The sequence below is a fragment of the Peromyscus californicus genome, unplaced genomic scaffold (assembly GCF_007827085.1).
Source record: "Peromyscus californicus insignis strain IS unplaced genomic scaffold, ASM782708v3 Scaffold_18__1_contigs__length_77618521, whole genome shotgun sequence".
Taxonomy (NCBI): Eukaryota; Metazoa; Chordata; class Mammalia; order Rodentia; family Cricetidae; genus Peromyscus; species Peromyscus californicus.
Genome location: NW_026294480.1, coordinates 64,060,373 through 64,082,757, shown reverse-complemented (window position 1 = coordinate 64,082,757; position 22,385 = coordinate 64,060,373). Strand labels below are relative to the sequence as shown.

General features: G+C 38.8%; 1 protein-coding gene across 3 annotated transcripts in view; it reads right to left on the bottom strand.

Annotated features, from left to right (window-relative positions):
* Window positions 1-3,316: 3,316 nt before the first annotated feature.
* Vcan (versican) overlaps window positions 3,317-22,385 on the bottom strand; it is a 102,186-nt gene continuing 83,117 nt past the window's right edge. For all 3 annotated transcript variants that reach the window (XM_052743638.1, XM_052743635.1, XM_052743639.1), the window contains 3 exons: window positions 10,727-10,871; window positions 5,542-5,724; window positions 3,317-5,400 (listed from right to left, as the gene is read on the bottom strand). In XM_052743638.1, coding sequence (XP_052599598.1) covers window positions 5,273-5,400; window positions 5,542-5,724; window positions 10,727-10,871 — 456 coding nt within the window. In that variant the 3' untranslated portion in view covers window positions 3,317-5,272. The remainder of the gene's footprint in view (window positions 5,401-5,541; window positions 5,725-10,726; window positions 10,872-22,385) is intronic.

Here is a 22,385-nt window from a genome sequence, read left to right as displayed (position 1 = left end):
AGTGGTTAAGATCACTTGCTGAGGACCTGGGTTTGGTTCCCAGCACTTACGTGGTGGTTCACAACTGTCTGTAATCCAGTTCCAGAGGATCTTACCCTCTCTTCTGACCTCCACAGACACAGGCAAAACACTCATACACATTCCATGAGCAAATAAATGAATGTGAAAACATTGTAGGTGGTAGTCCATACATATTCAAATGCTCTAGCTGGAGTCTACTAAATAGACATTTAAAGAGCCATGCTGGGGTTTAGAGAAGCTGTGCAAGCAAAGGGCCTAACTTGCAAGCATGACAGTTACTGTTCAGCTCTTGGCACCACATAAAAGCCAGGCATGGTGCCACACATCTTTGACCACATTGCTGGGCATGGTGAGGTATGCAAAGACAGGGGGATCCCTGGAGCTCATTGGCCAGACAAATTGATGAGTGTGGGTAGCTGTTCCAGCTTTGACCTGGAAGTACTGCCCCCATTGAGGCTTCTGATAACTGTCACGCCTACAAGGTGGGGCCGAGATGGAAGCCCTTAAGACCCAAGATCATGGTGTGCCGGTCTGGTCTCTTGGTTCCTGCATCCTGGATGCTGGATGTAGACGGAGCAGAGTTCTCCAGAGAACACCGCTGGACTGCACTTCACCTCTCCCGAACCCTGTAACCTATCCCTTTACTTGTAAGTTACTCTCCAAAATAAACCTCCCTTTTAACTACTTGGAGTTGCCTTAATATTTCTGCCAATAGATGAGCTCTATATGCAGTGTCTTAAATACAGTGGAAAGCAATTGAGGAAGACACTTGATGTCAACCCCTGGCCTCCTCAAGCATATGTGCACATGTCCACTTAAACATACATACACACACATACATACATCACCATCTACACACACACACACACACACACACACACACACACACACACACACACACACACTTTATGTGTGGAATGATGTGAAATATTTATTTCAGAAGTATAATATTGAAAATATTACAAAACAGCATCCATTTATATATTTTTTTAATTTTATTGTGATAAAACTCTTGAGACTAGAAGTCTATGGAATACCTACCTTTAAACTTTATTTTAGAATGTGCACTATTAAAAATCACTTAATAGTAATTTCCCACAGCAGCGTAGCTTTGGACTTTGCCAGAGATCATTTGATGGACTCACACAAGCTCTGAATTAAATTCCAACTAAAGCCCAGACGTTGCTTGTTGGGTAAACACCTCAACAGACCCATTCTTGTTCTCTTCTGGCATTTGCTCTTTCTTGTCCAGCTGGGATGCAAACATATTGGAGTGAGTAATAATGGGGAAAGATTACACAGTCTCAAATGACTCATTCAAGGTCCTTTATAAACTTTCTGTTTAAGTTTGTTTTAGAAAAGAGTAAACTGAGTGGATTATCCTGGTTTGTTTAGCAAATATGAGTTATAGCACAGAGGAAAGAATGGTGCCCAAATTTCAGTGCTAACACCGCACTGTGGATCCATTGCTTCAAAAACACTTTCTCTGCCCTTCTAATGTTAGACAGAATTAAAGAGAAATACACTAAAAATAGGTATTACTAAGTCTTCTACTACGTGATAACACTGTTTGTCTTTCTCTGGAACATTCTCTTTCATAGATTTTTCTCTTGGGAAATGGTTCTGCAGAGCACACACACTAAATCAACTTGAATCTCTTGCAATCCATTTTATTTTCATGTATTCATTTCAAAACTTCATAAGTCTGATCCAGTGAGATGGCTCAGAGGGTAGGCATGCCTGCCACCAAGCTCGATGACCTGAGTTTTATCACCAGGTCTCAAATATTTGGGAGAGAAGCAGTCATCCCCCATTGCACATGCATGCCCCCACATAAACACAAATAAAATAAATTAAAATTCAAATGAAAAGTAAATTCCTAAATTCATTGTACCCAATATATAATTTCTGAGCAGACAGAACATGCTGGTCCATCTCTTATTTCTTGTGCTCCAGGTGAATTCACTTTGGAGCAACAAAGATCTCTTTATTGCCTCACTACAAGGACATAGCCCTTCTTCTACAGCTTCTTGCACTTCGTTCTGTTTCTGCTGCCCTGGATTTCCATCTCCCTTATGCAGTCCCTGTGGTCAAGGTCTGTATTATCAACTGATGGGACACTTAGCCTTTAAAAGTTCAGAGGACCACCTAATGCTGACTTTGAAAAGTGCAAATGTGGTCCTTTCTCTCAGTGTGGAACATCCCATTAATTTAGTTATTAGAGTCTAGCTCACTCAATAAACAAGCTGTTGTAAACACAAATAGGATAATTTCCACTTAGAGTTGTGTTAAAGAAAGGACAGACCATACACTAACGCCACAAACTCAAAACAAAAAGCAGTCTTTGTTTCTCTTTCCTTTGTTTCAGACAGTGTCTCACTCTGCAGCAAAGGCTGGCCTCCAACTCATGGCAATCCTCCTGTCCCGGCCTCCTAAGTCCTGAAATTGCCATCATGCTTGATTTGAGAATCTCATCTGTCCTGTGAAAGTCCAATTTCATGTGTAGTTTGGATATCCCAGGAGAAAGACCTTAAAATAACTTGACACACTGTGGCTATATGATATTTTCATTAAATGTGAGTATAATTGATTATTCTTCCATAGTATCAAGAAAGGTGCTGAGTAAAATGAGCCCACAGGCTGTATCCAATATAAAAACTTTTATATGGGAGTGGATGTCAAACCTCTTCTCTGCTGAATCTTCAGAGACTATGACCATGCCTGGAATACAGTAGTGCTTAACAAGGACTGAAGGAATAAACCTTGAAGGAATCACTATGGATAGCTGAATGTATGAAAACTTACTGGTTTGTATCATCTGATAATTGGATATGATCACTTAGTCTCTACATTAAACTTCTAGGTATATAGTATTCAGGGACACAACATTTTAAGTTTCTCTCGAGTATATTACACAGGGTCTATGGATTATCTCCTTTCACTACACACTTTGTTACTTTGGACAAAGAACTTCATCTCTCAATGCCCAATTCTCCTTCCAAATGTAATGGTGGTCATCACTGGTCTATTGTGAGATCATCCATATGAACAGCTGACTGGTTCACAAGAAAGTAGTCTCTAATTTGAGCTGTCACTTTCTAATCATATCTCTTCCATATCGGAGATTCATGCATAGTGTGGACATAAGCACATTGCTAGACTCTGTAGCCATCTCTCTAATAAACATAAAAGTAATCCATCCAGGGAATAATTGTCCCCTGTGATGAAACCAGAACATAAAACGTTTGCTGTGTATTAGGGTTTAAAGTTGAAAATAAACAGACAAGTCACAATATAGTAAAAGAAGGATTTTTAGGTTTCTTTGGTGAAACAAAAGCAGATATAAAAAGTTACAAAGATTTTAGATTTTCATTCACAAAAAAGTCATTCACATTTTACACTATACATGTTATAATATAAATACAGGGAAGGATTATGTGCATTGTAATGAAAAAGAAAAAAGTTCTAATAAGTCAACACAGTGATTTCCTGTGCTCTAGAACACATAAGGATGGGCTACGCTTACTGCAGAGATCCCTAAGACACTGTATGCTTGTGAGCACAGTTATTTCTTCTAAGCCAAAGGCGGTTTCATGAGAAACTATCAACATAGGGCCACCCCAGTCTGATTTTTTTCCAATCTTTTCATTATCGAAAAATTACTTTGATCTCATGTGTAAATCATAAAATTTTTCTATATTTATGGGACAACCTATGATGGTTCCATGTTTGTATTAATTATGTAATTTTAAAGTTTGGTTTCTGTTCACATTTTATTTGTAATTTTTCTTAAAGTTGCTCTAAATGAACTTTGTGAAAAGCCTTAAATGCCCTCTTTCCAATAGTGGTTTGTTCTTTCAAACTAAAATATCCGGATAATGATTCAATGTCGTCTTCAGTGACCACTATTCAAATGCAAGGGGCAAATGGGGTGGGCAGAGAGGAGCAAAAACTTCAACACATACACTCCACCTAACTGGAAGAAATACCCACACTGTTTCTACACTTACACTCTGTCTTGGAATGGGCAAACACCACTTATTGAAAGCTAAATGCTTTTCCGTTCTCTGGAACAAACACTTGAAGCATTCTACTCATCACGTGATTGAATCAGGAACAGGGTACATATATTATAAGGTTTCAAACCGTGAAGAAAGTATAAAAGCTAATGCTGAAAAATGACTAGCGTACTCTATTGATTTCAGGTCTTGGGGAAAATAACATCCAATAAATTAAATCCGTATGGCTTACTTCATTTATTCACGTGTGCTTCACAGCTGCAGCATTCATACATGAACATTCAAAAATTTTATAAAGGATTAAAATGGTTATATGTACAAAATGGAGGGGTTTTTTTGTGGGAGTGTTTTTTAAGAACCCCCCACCCTCCACAACAAGGTATAAACCCTTGGTCTACATCTGTTCCAAATGCCTTGATCTGTTACCTTACCAGCATTAGTGTTAAGAAAGCCATTATAAAGGAAACCTGGTTGAGTTAATAATTAGCACTTTGACCCCTAAAAAAAGTTCCAGGTCATAGAAAAGTCCTCCATTCGGGCCCTTCTTGTAAGTGAAGAAAAAGGGATGTGGCAAAGCAGGGTCACACCCCGGAGCTTCGAGTTTCTTTAATCTCCCATCTGCCGGCATCAGCTTGGACAAGCACGGCTCCTGGCATGGATGCAGAGACCCAGAAGACTCTGTTTGCTGGCTGTCCAGGAAAGCCGTCCTCAAACTTGCCCACAGTCAATGGGCAGACAAAACCATTTCCAGCCTAAACAAACTATAACAAAGCAAGCAGTCAAACCAATGATTAAAGACCTAGTAAGCTCCGTAATCATCATTAAATACGCCTGAACTCAGTGTGATGTTTTATTTTTATATACAGGATTAAAATCAACATTAAATCATCTTATTTACACGGCCATCGGTGCTGAAATTGCATTGTTTTTTTAAATAGTACAGTAGGCTGGCATACAGGAGACGGTCTGCCCTGGAGGCAGAGAGAACTAAAGAAATTAGATAGGCTGGAAATGGGTACTTTCTTCACTCATTCGCTTTCATTTTATTCACTTTTTTTTCTTTTAATTCCATGTTTCATTGAAAATACTTTAAGAGCACAGCAACCCCAAATGACCGGACGGCAGTCCCCAATTCCAAACCAACTGCTAATACTTCTTGAGGTGCTAGGAAAGGCACGGAAAGTCAGGACTTTGGCTGAAATGATGAAGCACGTGTTCGCCATTTTTGAGGATCAACGCCTCGATTCCTGCCACGTCCGGCTCCAGCGATGCTCATGTTTTGAAGTGTTTATGGAATTGTCCTTTGAGGATGAGGAATTTTTAAAGTATTTCTTAGAATAAGTCCTTTGGTATGCAGATGCTACATGGAAGAAAACACACAAAGAAAACACAACAGTATTACTTGCTCCATACCCTACACTACCGATACCACCGCCACAAAATGAGTGTGTCTAGTATCTGTTAAAGCACGGTTGTCCGTTCTTTCTAAAGGACCACTTACGGTTCATGCAGGTTATTTTAGGCATTGCCCATCTCCCATTTCCTAGACATCGGATAGTTGGAAGGTGACGCTGAATGAAACCATCTTTGCAGTGATATCTAATCAAGGAGTTGATTTCATAACGTGGTTTCATCTTTCCAAAGGTCTTGGCATTTTCTACAACAGGGGGCTGGCCGCAAGCAACTAAGGAAAAAGGCAAATGGTGTTATTTCCAAGTAATCTAAGTATTTCAATTAGAGTAAGCATCAGAATCAATCTCGCTTCTATGTTTCTCCACTGCAATACCCCACAAACCTCAATCATATACCTTTGCAAAAAGGCATTTATATAGAATTTAAACATTTGGAACAATTTAACATGTTTAGGTTGAGGCTCTGGATGTAGATTTATCTCAGATCACGTCATTTTGAGTTGTGTTTTCATTACAATGCAGTATCGTTCATGGCTATATGTTTATCTATCCATCTACAAAACCACCTTTCTGAACTATTTCCCAATTAAAAAGCACCTGTCTGAGACCAGTGAGTACCCTACTGGCACTGTCTTTCTTCTGATCTCTCATCTGTATCAACCATCTTGAGTTGGGGTAGTGATGTGTTTGCAAAAGTTAACTATCCTTCCCTGGAAGAAGAAGGATAGTCTTTAACACCAATAATTTGACATACAGACATACACTTCTAAGTATAAATAAAATGTCTGCTCCCACCTATTCTATACTGAAACAGGGAAGGGTGAATGAACAAGCTTCTTGCTTCGGGTTTGTTTGTCTGTCTGTCCGTTTGTTTGTTGTTTGAGACAGGATGTTATGTAGCCCAGGCTGACCCTGAATTCACTATGTAGTTAGGCATAACATTGAATCCCTGATCATTCTGCCTCTGCTTCCCACACATTGGTATGACAACCACACGCTTCTGCGCATGGTCTGTGCAGTTGTGGGGGCTGCACTTACGCTTCCTGCCCATTAAGCAAGTACTCTTTGTGCTGCATCCCCAGTCCCTCAGGCCTCAGTTTCTTAATTAGCTTAACATACATATTTAAATTCTTGTGAAAGGTAATAAGAGTAAAGCTTAAAATACTGTGCTGTATTTTAATTCACAATGGAAAACTTTAACTACTAACGGAGTAAACAATAAGTAGGAATGATAAGAAGTAGATGTAAGACATCTCACTATGTGTAAATCCAAGAAGATGAGAAAAATCTGCTCAACTGAATTTGTATTCACTTAGGTTTATTTGGCATGAATACAATTATTTAAACTACTTTTTAAAGATTTATTTATTTATTTTATGTGCATCAGTGTTTTTCCTGCATGTATGTCTGTGTGAGGGTGTGGGATGCCCTGGAACTGGAGTTACAGCTGTGCACTGCCATGTGGGTGCTGGGAATTGAACCAGGGTCCTTTGGTAGAGCAGCCAGTGGTCTTAACTGCTGAGCCATCTCTCCAGCCCCTATTTTAACTATTTTAAACTGCTAACAACTATTACATTTTGCTATCTATCCCTAGTAGAGGTATAACAAGTATAATTCTTCCTAAATGATATTTCTAACCCCACTTTATCAGGTTCAGCACATGTGCTAATAACATACACTGTGATGCCTCATAAAATAATATGACTCTTCAGTAGAAAAGGATAACCAGAAATTGGGTGTTTATACTTCAAAATCTTAATATATTAAAAGTTTATAATTGTTAAATTTGTTTACATACTAGAAGACTGTTTATAAGTACATTGTTTTTCAATGACAAATTCAGGTTTAAATTAATAATTAGTTCTTCCAATTTCCTTCTGCTTTATCCAACTTGCACCTGCACACTGCATTTACTATAATATTAAAAGCTAGAATAGGTCCCAGACAATGGCAAGGATCAGGTTGACTGAGGCTACAGTGATACAGAAAATTAAATCATCAACTAGGTAATTGATTGTATGTGATTCTGTATTCTGCTGACAAATTAGAAGCTGAATTTATTTTTTTCATTTTTAGGAAACAATTACATGATTTTCTCAAAACCATATGTAAAGGTCATAAAAAATCTAAAATAATCCAGTGAATTTCATAGTGGCAAGATTAAGAAAGTAGGCTGGAATTAGATCCAAACACATAAACTTGATATTTGACAAGAACATGGCAGAGCAGGAAGAAAGGCAGTCTTCAAACATAGATGATTAGGTATTCATATGGCAAAATAGATTGGCTTCCCTACCTCACGGAACACATGGAAAGTCAGTTACAGGTAGCTTAAACACACAAACATAAATGCAAAGTTATAAAACATTCAGCAAACAATACCAATTATCTTTATGATTTTAGAGTTCATAAAGACTTTCTAAAACACAGAAAAGTTGAAATAATAAAGAAACATTAAAAAATTATGAATTATCTTCGTCAAAAAATATATGAGAAGAAAAACTAGGAGAAGATATTTACAAATTATGTAATTAAGAGATTAAAAATAAGAATGTAATCAGAACCCCTACAAATCAAAACAGGAGAAAGGAACCAATTCCTAAAAATAAAGAAGTGGCATGAATAAAAAATTAACTAAAGAAGATCCACAAATAACCAATAAATATATGAAAAATATATTCAATAAATATCCAAGAAAATGCAAATTAAATCACAAAGGATAATATTTCATACCCACCAGACTGGCCCCAAATTTCCCAAATTCAATAAATATCAACTGTTGGAGAAAAGGTGCCGTGACAAGACCTCTCACACATGGCTGGTGGGACTGTGAGTTGCTACAAGTTTGGGATGTAATTTGCCGTTTGCTAGTAAATCTGATGGCACATAGGTCTTATGATTCAGCATCTTCACTCCTGGAAATATGTCTTACAGAAAGTCATGAAAGTCTACCAAGAGCAAGTTTAGGAATATTGATAGGAATATCATTTGTAACAGTAAAAACACTGACTGCAACACAGATGGTCCCTGGCAAGAGAACTCATCAATAAAATGTAGTTGCATATAATGAACCACTTGCACAGCAAAGGCGGAGGATATGCAGCTACATACATCCACATGCGTAAATCTCAACAAGACAGACTAGCAAAAAAAGCAAGGGTTAGACTACATATGATTCTCCTTATATAGGTTTCAAAAAAATGGAAACAAATAACCTGTTGTTCTGGGATATTACAGGAAAAGGCAAGGGAACCAAGTCATTATCTCTGGCAGGAATTTTGATGAGGAAATAACAACAAGATGGTACAAAGACACCATGAAGCAAAGACATTCTTTTAAAAGTACCACTTTTCTATATAGTAAGCATCTGTTCTTAACTGTAGTTAATAATTAGAAGAACTACTTGGACGGGGAGGCTTAAAGGTGTATGAAGTATCTAAGAGACTACGTTTTACAAAACCTGTCAACATTGACATTATACAGCTCTTCTAGAGCTGTGAAAAGGAATCCATTCTCTAATGAAGTATAGTTAGCATCTTTCAAAATTCAGTCTCCATTGAGAAATTTCAAATATAATTGTATTATGCATGTGGATCTTTCTTGGCTCTAGAAGTAAAGTTCTCAACCTGGAGCAAAATTTCCTTTCTGTCTCAACTGTACCCACCCCAGAGAATAGGACCATGTGTAGAGACTTTTGGTTGGTGTAGTGGGGAGGGAGTATGGAGGCCAGAGTACCACTGGCATTCAGCACACAGCGGGCCAGGAGGATGATAAGTATTCTGGATTCCTGGACAGTCTATTGCCATAAAGATAATATCCTGTTCAAAATGTCACCAGTGCTGCTGTGCGGAAACTGCTATAGAACAAACTAGCTTAGGAGACAGCGTGGTGAGACCACAAATGAAGAAAGCATGCCACTGGGACCCTTTGGAGGTCACAGAAGGCAAACATGACATTTGGAGAAAGACAAACAGTTTATTAAAGACTCATTATCCTGGAAAAAGGAAAACAGCAAACATCCGATTTGCTATTTTTACCAGTTCCATGTAGAAGTGCTGAGGAAACGCACAGGCAGGAAAGCTTCTTACGGAGGTAGTGCTTTGGGGGTAAGTTCTCCCTTGGGTGAGAGAACAGCAGAGAAGTCATGCACAGCAGTTGAGCTTCCTCTAAGACTGGGACTGTGTGTATCGTAATGTTCTTTCTCCTAATACAGCTTGTTATAGGTGTTAAAGTATTGCCTAGCAGGTTTATTGTACAGATGTGTGTGTGTATGTGTATATGTGTGTGTGTGTGTGTGTGTGTGTGTGTGTGTGTGTGTGTGTGTGTGTGTGTTCTATTATTTTTAAATCAAAGAAACCAAATGAGTTCTCCTTTTGGAATTGGTAGTTTGTACTCATTCTCAAGGTGGGTCTTGGTTGGCCTAGGATGCAGATATCCACACTTTAAAATCACTATCACAATCAGTGTTGAAATTCTTCCACTAAATATCCCCTTGCTTCAGGAAGGTGCCTATACAGCTAGCTATACTCCATGCTACAGATACTGAAACATACTCATCAACGAAAAACACAACAGAAACTGAAAGTTCAGCTTTCTTGGCAATTTGTTTTGCCCTGCTAAACATTAACCAAGCAGTTTTCGTTCTGGAACTTCCTTTACGGATGCCTTTAATGTTTCTTGAGTGTTGAAGGTATTTAATTACAAGGGTAGGGCTAGTAGTTTTGTTCCACGGATTACAAGTAGAAAATAAACCTCTAAGGGAATGCTTAAAAATTCACATATTAAAAAAATGCCCATAAAGACCAAGTAGTTAGTAAAAACAGTGAATGTTTTTGGTTGAAGACTGTAGTGAATACGAGTCTGCATCTCTCTCTGGGGGCATTTTCTCAGTTCTGCATCCTCAACCCATGAAAAACTTGAACAAGAGCTAAGTGCATCAGATCCTCTTATAAAGACAATACTGACTCTTCCGTGATACATTCAACAGTTTTGCTGGTAATGTCTTTAATACTCTCTTCACCAGAATAAAATATCTACAGGCTCTTGGCCAGCAGGTTTCCTGTATAAATGACACCTTTTTATCTTAAGCACCTGAAATCTAAAGTGAGGATGGTACTGAAAACAAACATTTTAATTCTATTGAGGCAGCAAGATCTCCTTAGGCAACAAGAAAGAACAGACAATGTCTAATTTGCACCTCCAAGGGCGAAACCCTCCCTGGCATCTGCTGCTGGTGGAGATGCAGATTTAGCACCCTGCAGTAGCAGGCCTCACCTGTTCCCTTCTTGCAGGTGTAGGTGAGATGGTAATTACAGGGAACATCATTCCACTGGCCATTCTCGTGCCAAATGATCACAACACAGTCTTCTCCGGAGGAAAAGAAGCTGTCTGGCTGGTTGGGTCTCCAGTTCTCATATTGCTGTAAAAGTGGAGAGAGAAGATAAACACTCCAGTCAGAGGATAACATGAGCTCTCCAGCGGATATCTGATCGGAATGGACTCAATCATTGCTGTTCAACCACACAACTGATACTATTTTCTTTGTGAATACTTTCAAACTCTTATGGGAAATACATATATCTCAAAGACTTTGTTTAAAAAAATAGCTATTTTTTTTGTCAATAAAATGTCCTTGAAAAATTTTGGTCTAATTAACCCAGATTCCTAAACTACTATGTGCCCTTGATTTAATAAATTTCATCATTTTATTATTAAATGTACTAATAGTATAAATGAAATAGACAAAATTTTCACAATCTCTCTCTTAATTACTTTTTTTAGACTGTGAGCATATACAATCTTGTGTAGTTGTAATTTTTTAATGCAATAGAAATAAGTTTTTCCTTATTTTTTAACTATAAAATAATATTTTTCATTTAATGCAAATGCTTTTTTCCAAAACCATTGGCTGAGTTTGCAAAATTTGCAATTTATTTGTGTTTATCTGATATGCCTGTGGTCATGGTTTTTTTTTTCAACATTACAGAATCACTGACTGTGTTTAGTTTATTGTTCTTATTTGGACCAAATAGTCAAGTTTTGCCTTCTGTCCTAATCTTTTACTAAGAACATTTATTAAGTGTATGCATATTAACATTAGTGATATGCTTTCAAAATGCATCAAATTATAAATATATAATTTACTTGTTCAAAGTGTTCAGATATTTACTTAAATGGTTTTCTGCTACCTTTGCATTTATGTTTTTAGTAATATCTGTTGCTGGTCTCTTTCTCTACACATACACACACACACACACACACACACACACACACACACACACACACTCAAGGTACTTTAGCCCTCTATCATAGTGTTATATACCATTTATTTAACATTTAATACTGGATAAAGATTTCTAGATACTTGGTACTGATTACCTCTTACAATAATTTGAGACAGTTGATAATAAGGGCCTCAGAAATCCCTGAAATAAGTTCCTTTCCTACCTTAAAATGTTGCCTCCATGGCAGTGAACAATTATATGAAAATCACATACATGCCTGCACAGAGAGAGAGAGAGAGAGAGAGAGAGAGAGAGAGAGAGAGAGAGAGAGAGAGAGAGAAGGGAGAAGGAAGGAGGGGGAGAGAGACAGAGACAGAGAAGACAATCATGCCATGAAAAATGCAAGAATCCAGCCCTGCACAGGAGAAGGTATCTGGGTCCCAGTCCTGGCTGTGTTCCCAGCTTACCCTACAATATAGCAAAGTTTGAATTCCCTATCTTTGAAATGAGCAGGTTGCCAACTTTTCCAGATTTTGATTGAAGTGGCACTTAAGGGATGTGAGTTTTTGCCCATGGACTGGTGTTTTAAAAATTGTACTAATTGTATGTTTAAATAACAATACAAATGGCATACCAAACCCATGATTTTGCCAGTATTCCAACATCATTTTTATTTCTCTTTAAATTTATTACAATTTTTTTAAAGGCAATATAAAGAAAAATGGGTAGAGAATAAAATTTATTTGTGGATGATGTAAAGCTGAAAGTGTGTAGGTATCGTTGGGGAAAATGGGGTGCTGGTGAAATGATTCAGTGGATAAAGGTGCTTCCTACCTAGGCTGATGACCTTATTTGATCCTCAGAACCCACACTGTAGAAAGAGAAAACTGACTCCTCTAAGCTGTTCTGTCTTCCACAAGTATGCCGTCGTCTACACACGGGCACGTGGACATACACACTAAGCGAAGAAATGTAAAGAGGAGGTGGAAAGATGTCCGCAGAGGACCTGAGTTCAGTTCCCACATCAGGCAGCTCACAGTCTCCTGTAATTCCAGCTCCATGGGAGCCCCTGCTGGCCTCCTGGGGCACCTGCTCTCACCTACGCATATGCAGAGACAGACAGACAGACCTACACATATACTTAACTTAAACTAATAAAAATAAGCCGGGCGGTGGTGGTGCACGCCTTTAATCCCAGCACTCGGGAGGCAGAGGCAGGCGGATCTCTGTGAGTTTGAGGCCAGCCTGGTCTACAGCGTGAGATCCAGGAAAGGCGCAAAGCTACACAGAGAAACCCTGTCTCAAAAAACCTAAATAAATAAATAAATAAATAAATAAATAAATAAATACATGTTAAAGAAATATAAAGAAAAAAGAAAAGCACTCTTCATGACTGTCAGACTATAATTAGAAGGCCGTTTCCTAGACCTTGGGTTTTCTTACTATGAATGTGTTATGAGTTCTTCTTTCCTGTCTTTTTGGCTCCGCTTGAGTATTGCTCCCTCCCTGCAGCCTGTGCTGAGCTTTACCTACTGTAGGGTCTTATCATGTGTCTCAGCAGTAAGATTCATTCATGTGTAGCCGTGTAAGGTCAGTGCTAAGAAGCCTCCTGAACACGGTAAGAAGCGCAGGCTCCGATACACAGAACAACCAGACAACTAGAGCGGGCCGCACACACATCTTTTAGTCTTACCTTGAAGTCAATTTTAAATGCATCTTTGGTTTGAAATTGAGTAAAGATTTTACTTAGGAAATATAGTCAGAACAAAATGGAAGAATACAAACCATCATTCTGAATTTAGAGTATATGACAAAATCTTTCCTTTACTTAATCCCACCAGGAGCTGTTTTTATTACCATAAACATGTATATTTCAGACCTATTTTACTTTCAAATGCCATTTTTTTTTTTGGTTTGGATACTTGTAGTGTTTTTCATCAAATGTTTCTTTTTAGTTTTTAATCTTCAGAAATCTTTAGTTTTAGTTAGAGAATCTTCCAGGAAATATTTCTTTACTTATGAAATAATTTTGAGTACCAATAGCCCTACACAAAAAAACCAGTGGAAGTTTCACTACTATGACAGAGAAGGACTATAATTTTTCTTTCTTCTCACAAAAGAAAAATGACTTTAAGAACTTTTAAAAATGGTCAACTTCTGCATTTTTGAGAAAGTAATTTGTAAGTAAATTGGCCCGAAGTTTTAAGACCTGTATTTCTTTCAACCTCTTAGCTTCACTTGACTTGAATCTCTTCCATCATGCCAATCTAAGATGGGAGATGAGTTTCCTGCAACGTGAAAAATCTTCGAAGAGTGATAGAGCTGTGCAGAGCCATGGAGCTTAATAAACCTGCTTCTCCTCCAAAGACAGCAAAAGTGAGTTCTTAGTTCTCTGAGGAAAACCTACTTTCAGGATTGAGATGAATTTAAATGCTGCCCTAGTAATATGACTCCTGCCATCCTCCAGAGCCCTGGGAAGGTGCTTAGGAGACCACACCCCCTAAAGTGCTAGGACCGGTGGGTTTCCTTGCAGCCAGGAACCAACACTGGCTCTGACGTGGGTTTTTAGTTTTCTCTTTTCCTGTTCTTTGCGTATTTCCCGCCACTTCCATCTGTCATCCCTTACCCTCCATCACCAAGCCTTGTCTGTTTTACATTCTACTTTCATAAGCAACAAAGCGGAGGTAGGAAATTCATGTTCATGCTGCTGATGAGTAATTGAGGATTTTGAAATGAATGAATCAGTGTAGGGCTGAAAGATCCTTGGATTCGGAAGTTGGAGAGATGGTGGCAAACCAGCATCTCTGGACATCATAGAACATCCTCTCATCAACTCATGGCAGCTGTGGTTTCCTGCAAAATATCTGGACAAGATCAAGCTCCCAACATTCCAGCATGGATGAGGGGAGGCACATGAGCCCCCATCTCTACTGAGAAGGTATTGCCAGGCGATCTCGGGTGGGGTAGGATGACTACGCACTAGTGGATGGCCCCCCATCCATGTGTACATGGTCAGTACTGCTTGTACTCAGTGGGTGTGAGTGACATTGCGCAATCTTTCCTCAACCATCTCTTCCATGCTGCTCATCTGCAGTAGATTTATTCTAACAGTCACTGTACTCTAAGATACTACATAACTTATCCATCTGTTATCTTTCTACTATGTAATAAAATATATGTTCCATGAGAACTGGTTATTGGCTTATTTTCTTTACTACTTCATCCTGAGGGATTGGAGCTCTATATGGAGTACGTGTGGTTTAAGTAGTTTGATATTTAGAAATAATGAACTATACTGAACCTTTCTTAACAATCCAATTTACTATCCTATCAGAGATGTCCCTTGCTGATAGCAAAGAACAGAGGAGATTGTAGCCATAATTTAGCCAGTAGAAATAAACTTTCTGAAAATTCTTGACAATGTATATCAAGAACCTCAAAAAGTTCCTTCTATTAGATCCATAATTCTGCTCCTAATATTCTATTCTAAAAAGACAAAAGCAAAGATAGGAACAATGTTTATGATAAATACTCTTTATAGAAAAGTTAAATGGAAACCATTATATAGGAAGACCATATTTTGAATAAATTTTGATGTGGCCAGAAAAAATGGAATATTATATAACCACAAATATTTTATTCTTGAAGACTATTCAAAGAAATGGGAATAAAAATTTAGATATATAATACCAATTCACACATCATTTCAGGTGCCATTTGATGTGTCTATAAGACCAAAAGAAAAATCCAGTAAAAATGTTTTAACATGAGTAATATGTGGTGATATTTTATTTGTGCTCTAATAAATAAAGCTTATCTGAAGATCAGAGGAAAAAGCCAGCCAGTATATTAAACACAGAGGTCAGGCAGTGGTAGCACATGCCTTTAATCCTAGCATTCGGGAGGCAGAGATTCATCTGGATCTCTGTGAGTTCAAGGCCACACTGGGAACAGAGCCAGGTGTGGTGGCACACACCTTTAATTCCTAGCACTAGTTAACCATAGAGGTCTGGAGGTCTGTACAAACAGACAGGAAGTGATAGAGCTGGGTAGAAAGAGGAAGTGATGTAGCTGGGCGGAGAGAGGAAGTAAGAGGGCAGGGACAGAAAGGCATATAGGCGTGAGTATACAGGAAGTAGCTCCATCTGGAGGCTGAGGAGCTGGCAAGGTGAGGTTGGCTGTGGCTTGTCCTATTCCTCTGGTCTCTCAGTTTCCACCCCAATAACACCACTCCGGGTTTTTTATTAATAAGACCGTTTAGACACAAGCTTACCATATTTTTACATATTTTATAAATTCCACAGAGTAAGCACAGTTATGTTCCCAACCAGTGAAAGTAAATGTTACGAAATTACCTATGCATTTATCAAAAATAGTCACAGATATTCTAGCTAAGCTGGTTTAAGCTAACCTCAGCAGATGCCGCTCCACACTCCCAAAGACACTCGACAGCTTTGTGCTCTTTAGCTGACATTTCCTGCTGGTCTGAACAGCACCTGTGCCGTTTTCACACTGAAGTGAATTCGAGTTCTATGCCAGTGAACTGTTTCTTGGGGCTTAAACTGACAAATGATATAAGAGTCTTTGTGGAGAATGGCGTCTGGCACCTAGCAATGTCCCCAAATGTGTGCCTTTGTTGTTGTGTGCCAGAGCCCTGGCTTAGTTGTGTGGGACCAAGTCTCAGTTGTATGGTCTGTATAAGAATGTCTAACGCCTACAGGCAGGTCACACTATTGTCTCCTGACAACTCCTCTGCGCCATGTGTCTCGGCAAGGATGCTTCACATTTGGTCCTGTAATTGCCAAATTGACTCAGCAAAGGAAATGACAGTCTGCTGCTTTCTCCTTAATCCCTTTACAGACTTATTTAATTTTTATGGCAAATGAATAAAATAAACAAAAATAAATAAATAAATAAATGAAATATGACTGTAGAGTCAATAATGTATTTTTCATAAACATTAAATATTAAGAGAAGTCCCTCCTGAGGAAATCAATCCAGTTACAATAAAGTAACCTTCTTATCTTCTCTAGCTCTAGCAGCAAAATAAGGGTTCTTCAAACAAATAGAGAAAAACCCACCTACCATGTGAAATCTTTTCCTTTACTGGGAGTGATGAATAAGCATCTTGGGTGTTGATGTTTGCTTGGTTTTTTTTTTTGGTGGTGTTGTTTTGTTTTTTGTTTGTTTTTTGTTTTTTTTAATAAGCTCTCTCTAGATAGCCCAGGCCAACTTCAGACTTGCTTTGTGGTTTTGAATGATCTCTTGTGAACTGACCTGACTCAGCCCACCACTAGAGTAGAACTGGCTAAGTAGGAGTTATTCTAAGGAGCCAGTGTGGGTCAAGAAGATTCCCTTCAAAATGTTGAACAAGAATAAGTGCTGGCCATATGTCTACCTGGTTATGCCTCTGAGACTTGAGTTTCTCACTACAACCCTGAATTCATGTTGCTTTCAGAGAGAATGCTAAAATTGTTTTGTTCTTTTATTCTGCTCTGATGACAAAGAAAAATCATGACCTAAAACTCAAAGGATTGAAGTGGAGGAATGTCAACTCAGATGTAAATTTTCTTCTGTTTTATTAAAAGATAATTGTTTGACCTAGTATGAAATTGCTTAATGCTTTGTATCATATGAGAGAATTATTCTGGGAGTTCCAATTAAATAGCTTGCTCTCCATACCTGCAAAACCAGTTCTCAAATGACAAGCACTTCAATTCAATTAAATTCAGTTATTTTTCAGCTATCCCTCCCAAACTGAATTCAAATATATCACCTGCCAAAATAATAAAATGGCTGAAAAAAACCCTGGATGAACTCCAACACCTAATACCTATGGTTCTATTATACAAATCTTATCTCCATATACAGAAAAGTTGTTTCAAACCAACCCTAATGTTGCTGGGAAAACTCAGAGCAGACTAAAGTTGTTCATCTTAGGCTGCAAAATCATAAATGCCTAGTTATTTGTTAAAAACAGTCTTTCCTGTTAAAATTATCCTGCAGGGTCTCTGCAGCCCACATGACCTCCCAGGCTGGCAGCATGCTAACCCCCAGGGAAGGACCTCAGGTTCCAAAGCAACCGAATGGCTTCTTCTTGGAATGGGTGCAGCTACTTCTCTTCCCAGGCTCTCCAGTTCTCCCCCACCTGAAGTGGAATCTGCTTTTGGCAGTTTTCAAGAATGGACTACAAGGAGAATCTCTGATACTATGGAGCCTAGCAAGTCAGAATACCTATTCATACACAGTAGGTGATGTTCTATCTTTTAAAATATTTAACACATGACTGTGATCAATGGTACCAAAATCTGGGTAAATAATCAACATCCCAAGGACAACTAACAAACTGATACGATACAGTGTACCTAATTCACCCTTCCATATACAGAAATGCATAACTGCCCTTCTACAAAGGGTTATTAAAAGCTTTTCTTTTTCTAGATCTATATAAGACTTAGAAATTTACAGCAAGTTTCCTCTAGTCCTTAAAAAGAGCGGGGTTGGGGGGCAGAGGGAGTAGGCTTGGGTTCAGCTTTAAGCACTGCTTTCATTGGAAAAAAGAAAACAAGGTTTTCAGGCATTAGCTGCTGCTGTGGTGATTGGCATATCGGATTAGTCTTTAGTTGACACAAACAAAGACCAATTAAACTCTGAGGAAATGTGTGAACATCTGGGTAGCGAGGACCACAGACAGGTGTAAGAAAGGTTGATAGGGGAATGTCTTTCTGAATGTTGCGAATATGTGTTGCTCTGATTCGTTGATAAATAAAGCTGTTTGGCCTATGGCAAGGCAGCTTAGAGGCAGGTGGGAAATTCAAAGACAGAGACAGGAAGAAGGCACGGAAAGACACCAGCCTGCTGTCCAGGAAGCAGCATGTAATGGCACACAGGTAAAGCCACGGAACACGTGGCAACATATAGATTAACAGAAATGGGCTGAGTTTAAGTGTAAGAGCTAGTCAGTGGTAGGCCTGAGCTAATGGCTGAGCAGTTTTAATTAATATAAGCTTCTGTGTGTTTACTTGGGTCTGAGCAGCTGCAGACCAGGCGAGACACAGAAAAACTTCCAGCTACAAAAGGTTCTTAAGTATAAACTGATACACTCTTTTCCCCCATGCACCACTCCAAAACAATACTTGGTTTTTCTTTTGTTGTTGTTGTTGTTTTTGTCTATACTGGGAATTTTTAAAGAACTCTTGAGAGAAGAAGCAGGAGAAGCAGGAGGAGGGGTGGGAGGAGGAGGTGGTAATGTCTGGGAGGAGTTAGAGAGAGAGAGTGGATATGATCTACATATACCACCTCCATTTATGAAATTACCAAAGAATACAGAATAATATTTTCAAGTGACTTGAGGAGAGGAGTGGGGGTGGGGGTGATCAAAACACATTGTACAAAGCTCTCAAAGCATTAATAATGTGGCAATAAGTAATCTAAAAGTCCGTCTTGAAAAGTAAATTTCAATTTGAAGATCAAAATCTTTAGGACACAAGTTAAGGAATTCATAGAATAATAAAATATCTAGTAAGAGGCTGGAGAGATGACACAAGATGTGATGTCTGACCTCTAGCTTACCATGTAGGTGCTGGGACTCTGTACCAAGTGCTCTTCTGAACTCTGCAGGCACCGGGCATGCATGTGGTGCACATACATACAAGCAGACAAAACAATACAAACAAAAATAAATCTAAAAGAAAACTTTAAAAAATACCTGGTTTAGATCTCTTTTACCATCACCTTAAAACTAAGACCTTTTGAGCTACAGAGATGGCTCAGCAGTTAAGAGCATTGACTGCTCTTTTAGAGGTCCTGAGTTCAATGCCCAGCAACTACATGGTGGCCCACAATCATCTATAGCAGGATCTGATACCCTCTTCTGGACTAAAGGCGTACATGCAGATAGTGCACTCATACATAAAATAAATAAATGAAAATTTAAACAAACAAAAAACTAAGACCTTTAAAGTAATTAGAGGCCATTACCAAGAGAGGGAGCCCACCCCTCACACTGCTAGAGGGCCAGGGACCAGAAGCTGTCAGCCTAGAAACCTAGGAAAGAACCAAACATGACTGGCCAAAATAAGAAAAAAGTCAATGAAGTGATTCCTAATAATATTCTACTACACTTCTAGTAGACCAGAGCCTAGCCAAATGATCATCAGAGGGGCTTCTTTCATCCAGCAACTGATAGAACCCACAGACAGACGTTAGACAGAGCTCACAGAGATCAAAGTGACAATCAGGGAACCTGCATGGGTCTAAGCTAGGTCCTCTGCATGTATGTGACAGTTGTGTAGCTTAGTATTCTTGTGGGACTCCTAACAGTGGGAGCGGGGATTGTCTCTGACTCCCTTGCCTGATTTTGGGACCCTTTTCCTCCTAGTGGGTTGTCTCACCCAGCCTTGACATGAAGGGATGTGCCTAGTCTTAATGCAATATGATATGCCATGTTGGGTGGATATTCCTGGGAGGCCTGCTCTTTTCTGAAGGGAACTGGAGAAGGTGGAGTGGATCTGGGAGAGAAGGGGAGTGAGGGAGGGAACATTGTTGTGGGGATGTAATAGATGAGAGAAGAATAAATAAAAACTTTAAAAAGAATCTGAGCAGTAGCTAGCGCCCTTCAGATTCTTTCCACTTGACCTTACTTAACTTGGTCGATAACCACAGTGAAAATCAATAAACCCTGGTTTTCCCAATGAATCTCTCTCTAGAGACTGTGGCAGTCTCTTCTGCTGGCTCCTGGCCAGTACAATGTGGAGAAGAAAAGGAAACAGAGTTGTCATAGACATGAAATGATATTGCATTTCATCTGCAAGTGGGCCATAGCTTTGAGATGTACCTCTGTTTCATATGCACACACAAACACATGCCCGTGCACACAAGCATGCACACGGGTCTACTCATATAGCCCTAGTAATTATTGGCACCTAGGGTGTGTGTGGAAGAATTTGAGGGTGTCCTTAGGCATACAGACTTGTGTAGCAGAGGAATTTCTGCTGAAATGTATTAGAGGAGCCCCACAATAGCCAGAGGAGTAGACGGAAACATTCCCTGTGAGGGGGAAAGTCGGAACTGCCTATCATGCAGACTTGAAAGCTAATGGACACTTGGTAAACGCGGGCTTCCCATCACAGACAGATGAAATTTGTGCTGCTGGTTATCTCAGATATCACTGGCATCAGAAGTCCTGAATCTGTGACTGCAAAGACCTCATTATATCTCTCTCTGTATCCACCCAAATATTTAGCTATAATTCTTCAGCTTACATGCCATTGTGTTTTATACTTTAAAATTCACTATACTTTGGATTTCCTAGAGTAATTAAGGAATATGTTTTGGAACTATTTTGATAATGCTAAAAACATTTAAATACCATACACACCCTATTGGTAAAAGTAATCTTGACAACTTTCCAGGGATAATTTACTAAACTTCCAAGCATACGACTGCCTGATAGCTTTATGCTATGCTTGCAAACTATCTCATTTTGCATTTAACTATAGAGTTTACAGTTTTATACATTTCAAGGCTATAGAAAGCTAAACAACATTCTTGCATATTGTAGTGGCATTCATTTTGAAATACAAAGCATAATGTGACCACTAGGTGGTGACATAGACCGCTCATCATGGTCATACCTTTTTTTTGCCAGCATTTAGACTCACAATTATTAACTCCGCATGGAGAAAAAAAAATTTAAAGGTTCATCTGTGACATGTTCTCCTAGTTTTGTGAAAGCTCTTAGTACAAGAAAGACCTTGGCTAAACAGTAACTTCTAATCCCATGCTGTTCTGTTATTGACTATTATATCTGCCTGAAGAATTTTCTGCCTAAAAGAAGCGTCTACAAAAGCTTGTTTTTCTGTGTTCCTATTAATAATTAATAGCTGATGATTTACATCAATGGTAAAATTTTATCAGAAATAAGGTCACATCTGGTCTATCCACCAAACATCTTTACAGCAGGACTGATAAATAATTATGCACCAATGCATAAAAATGAAACACCTGCTGTGTGAATCTGAAAACGTATGTTCTGAAAATATCATACCTGTACTGCAAGCTGAATTCTCTGTGCCTGGGACCCACTATAACACTACTAAATTCTGAGAGCTACAAACAAAATCCAAATATAGGCCATGCCACCAAGGTCAAGCAGATTATTGCCAAAGAATACAAGCAAATTCTGTATATAAAACACTTTTGAAAGAGGATGGGTACTTACCTACAACTCTCTCTCTCTCTCTCTCTCTCTCTCTCCACACACACACACACACACACACACACACACACACACACACACACACACGCATGCACGCACAAACATGTCACTTTTGTAAGAGCCTGGGTACCTACTTACAACACACACTCACACACACACTCACACACTCACATAGATGCACACACACTGATCAGTAGTTAGCTTTTCACTAGATAACCTCTAGAATCAATGTCGGTCTTTCTGAACACAAGGCAAATGGTTATCTGAGAAAAAGGCACAGGGACCTCCTAGACAAAAATCAAAACATTTGGTACCATTCAAATGTCTTCCCTCCTGGATAGCTCTGGGACACAATAGGCATTTGTTTGTAGTCTGCAGGGGTCACATTTAACTGTTTTGCTTGAATGAGGCAAATGCCTTCCCTACAAGGTAGGTATACCCTCTTTTGATCCATGCACTCTGGTCTGGGTCATGATTTATTTATGTTTCA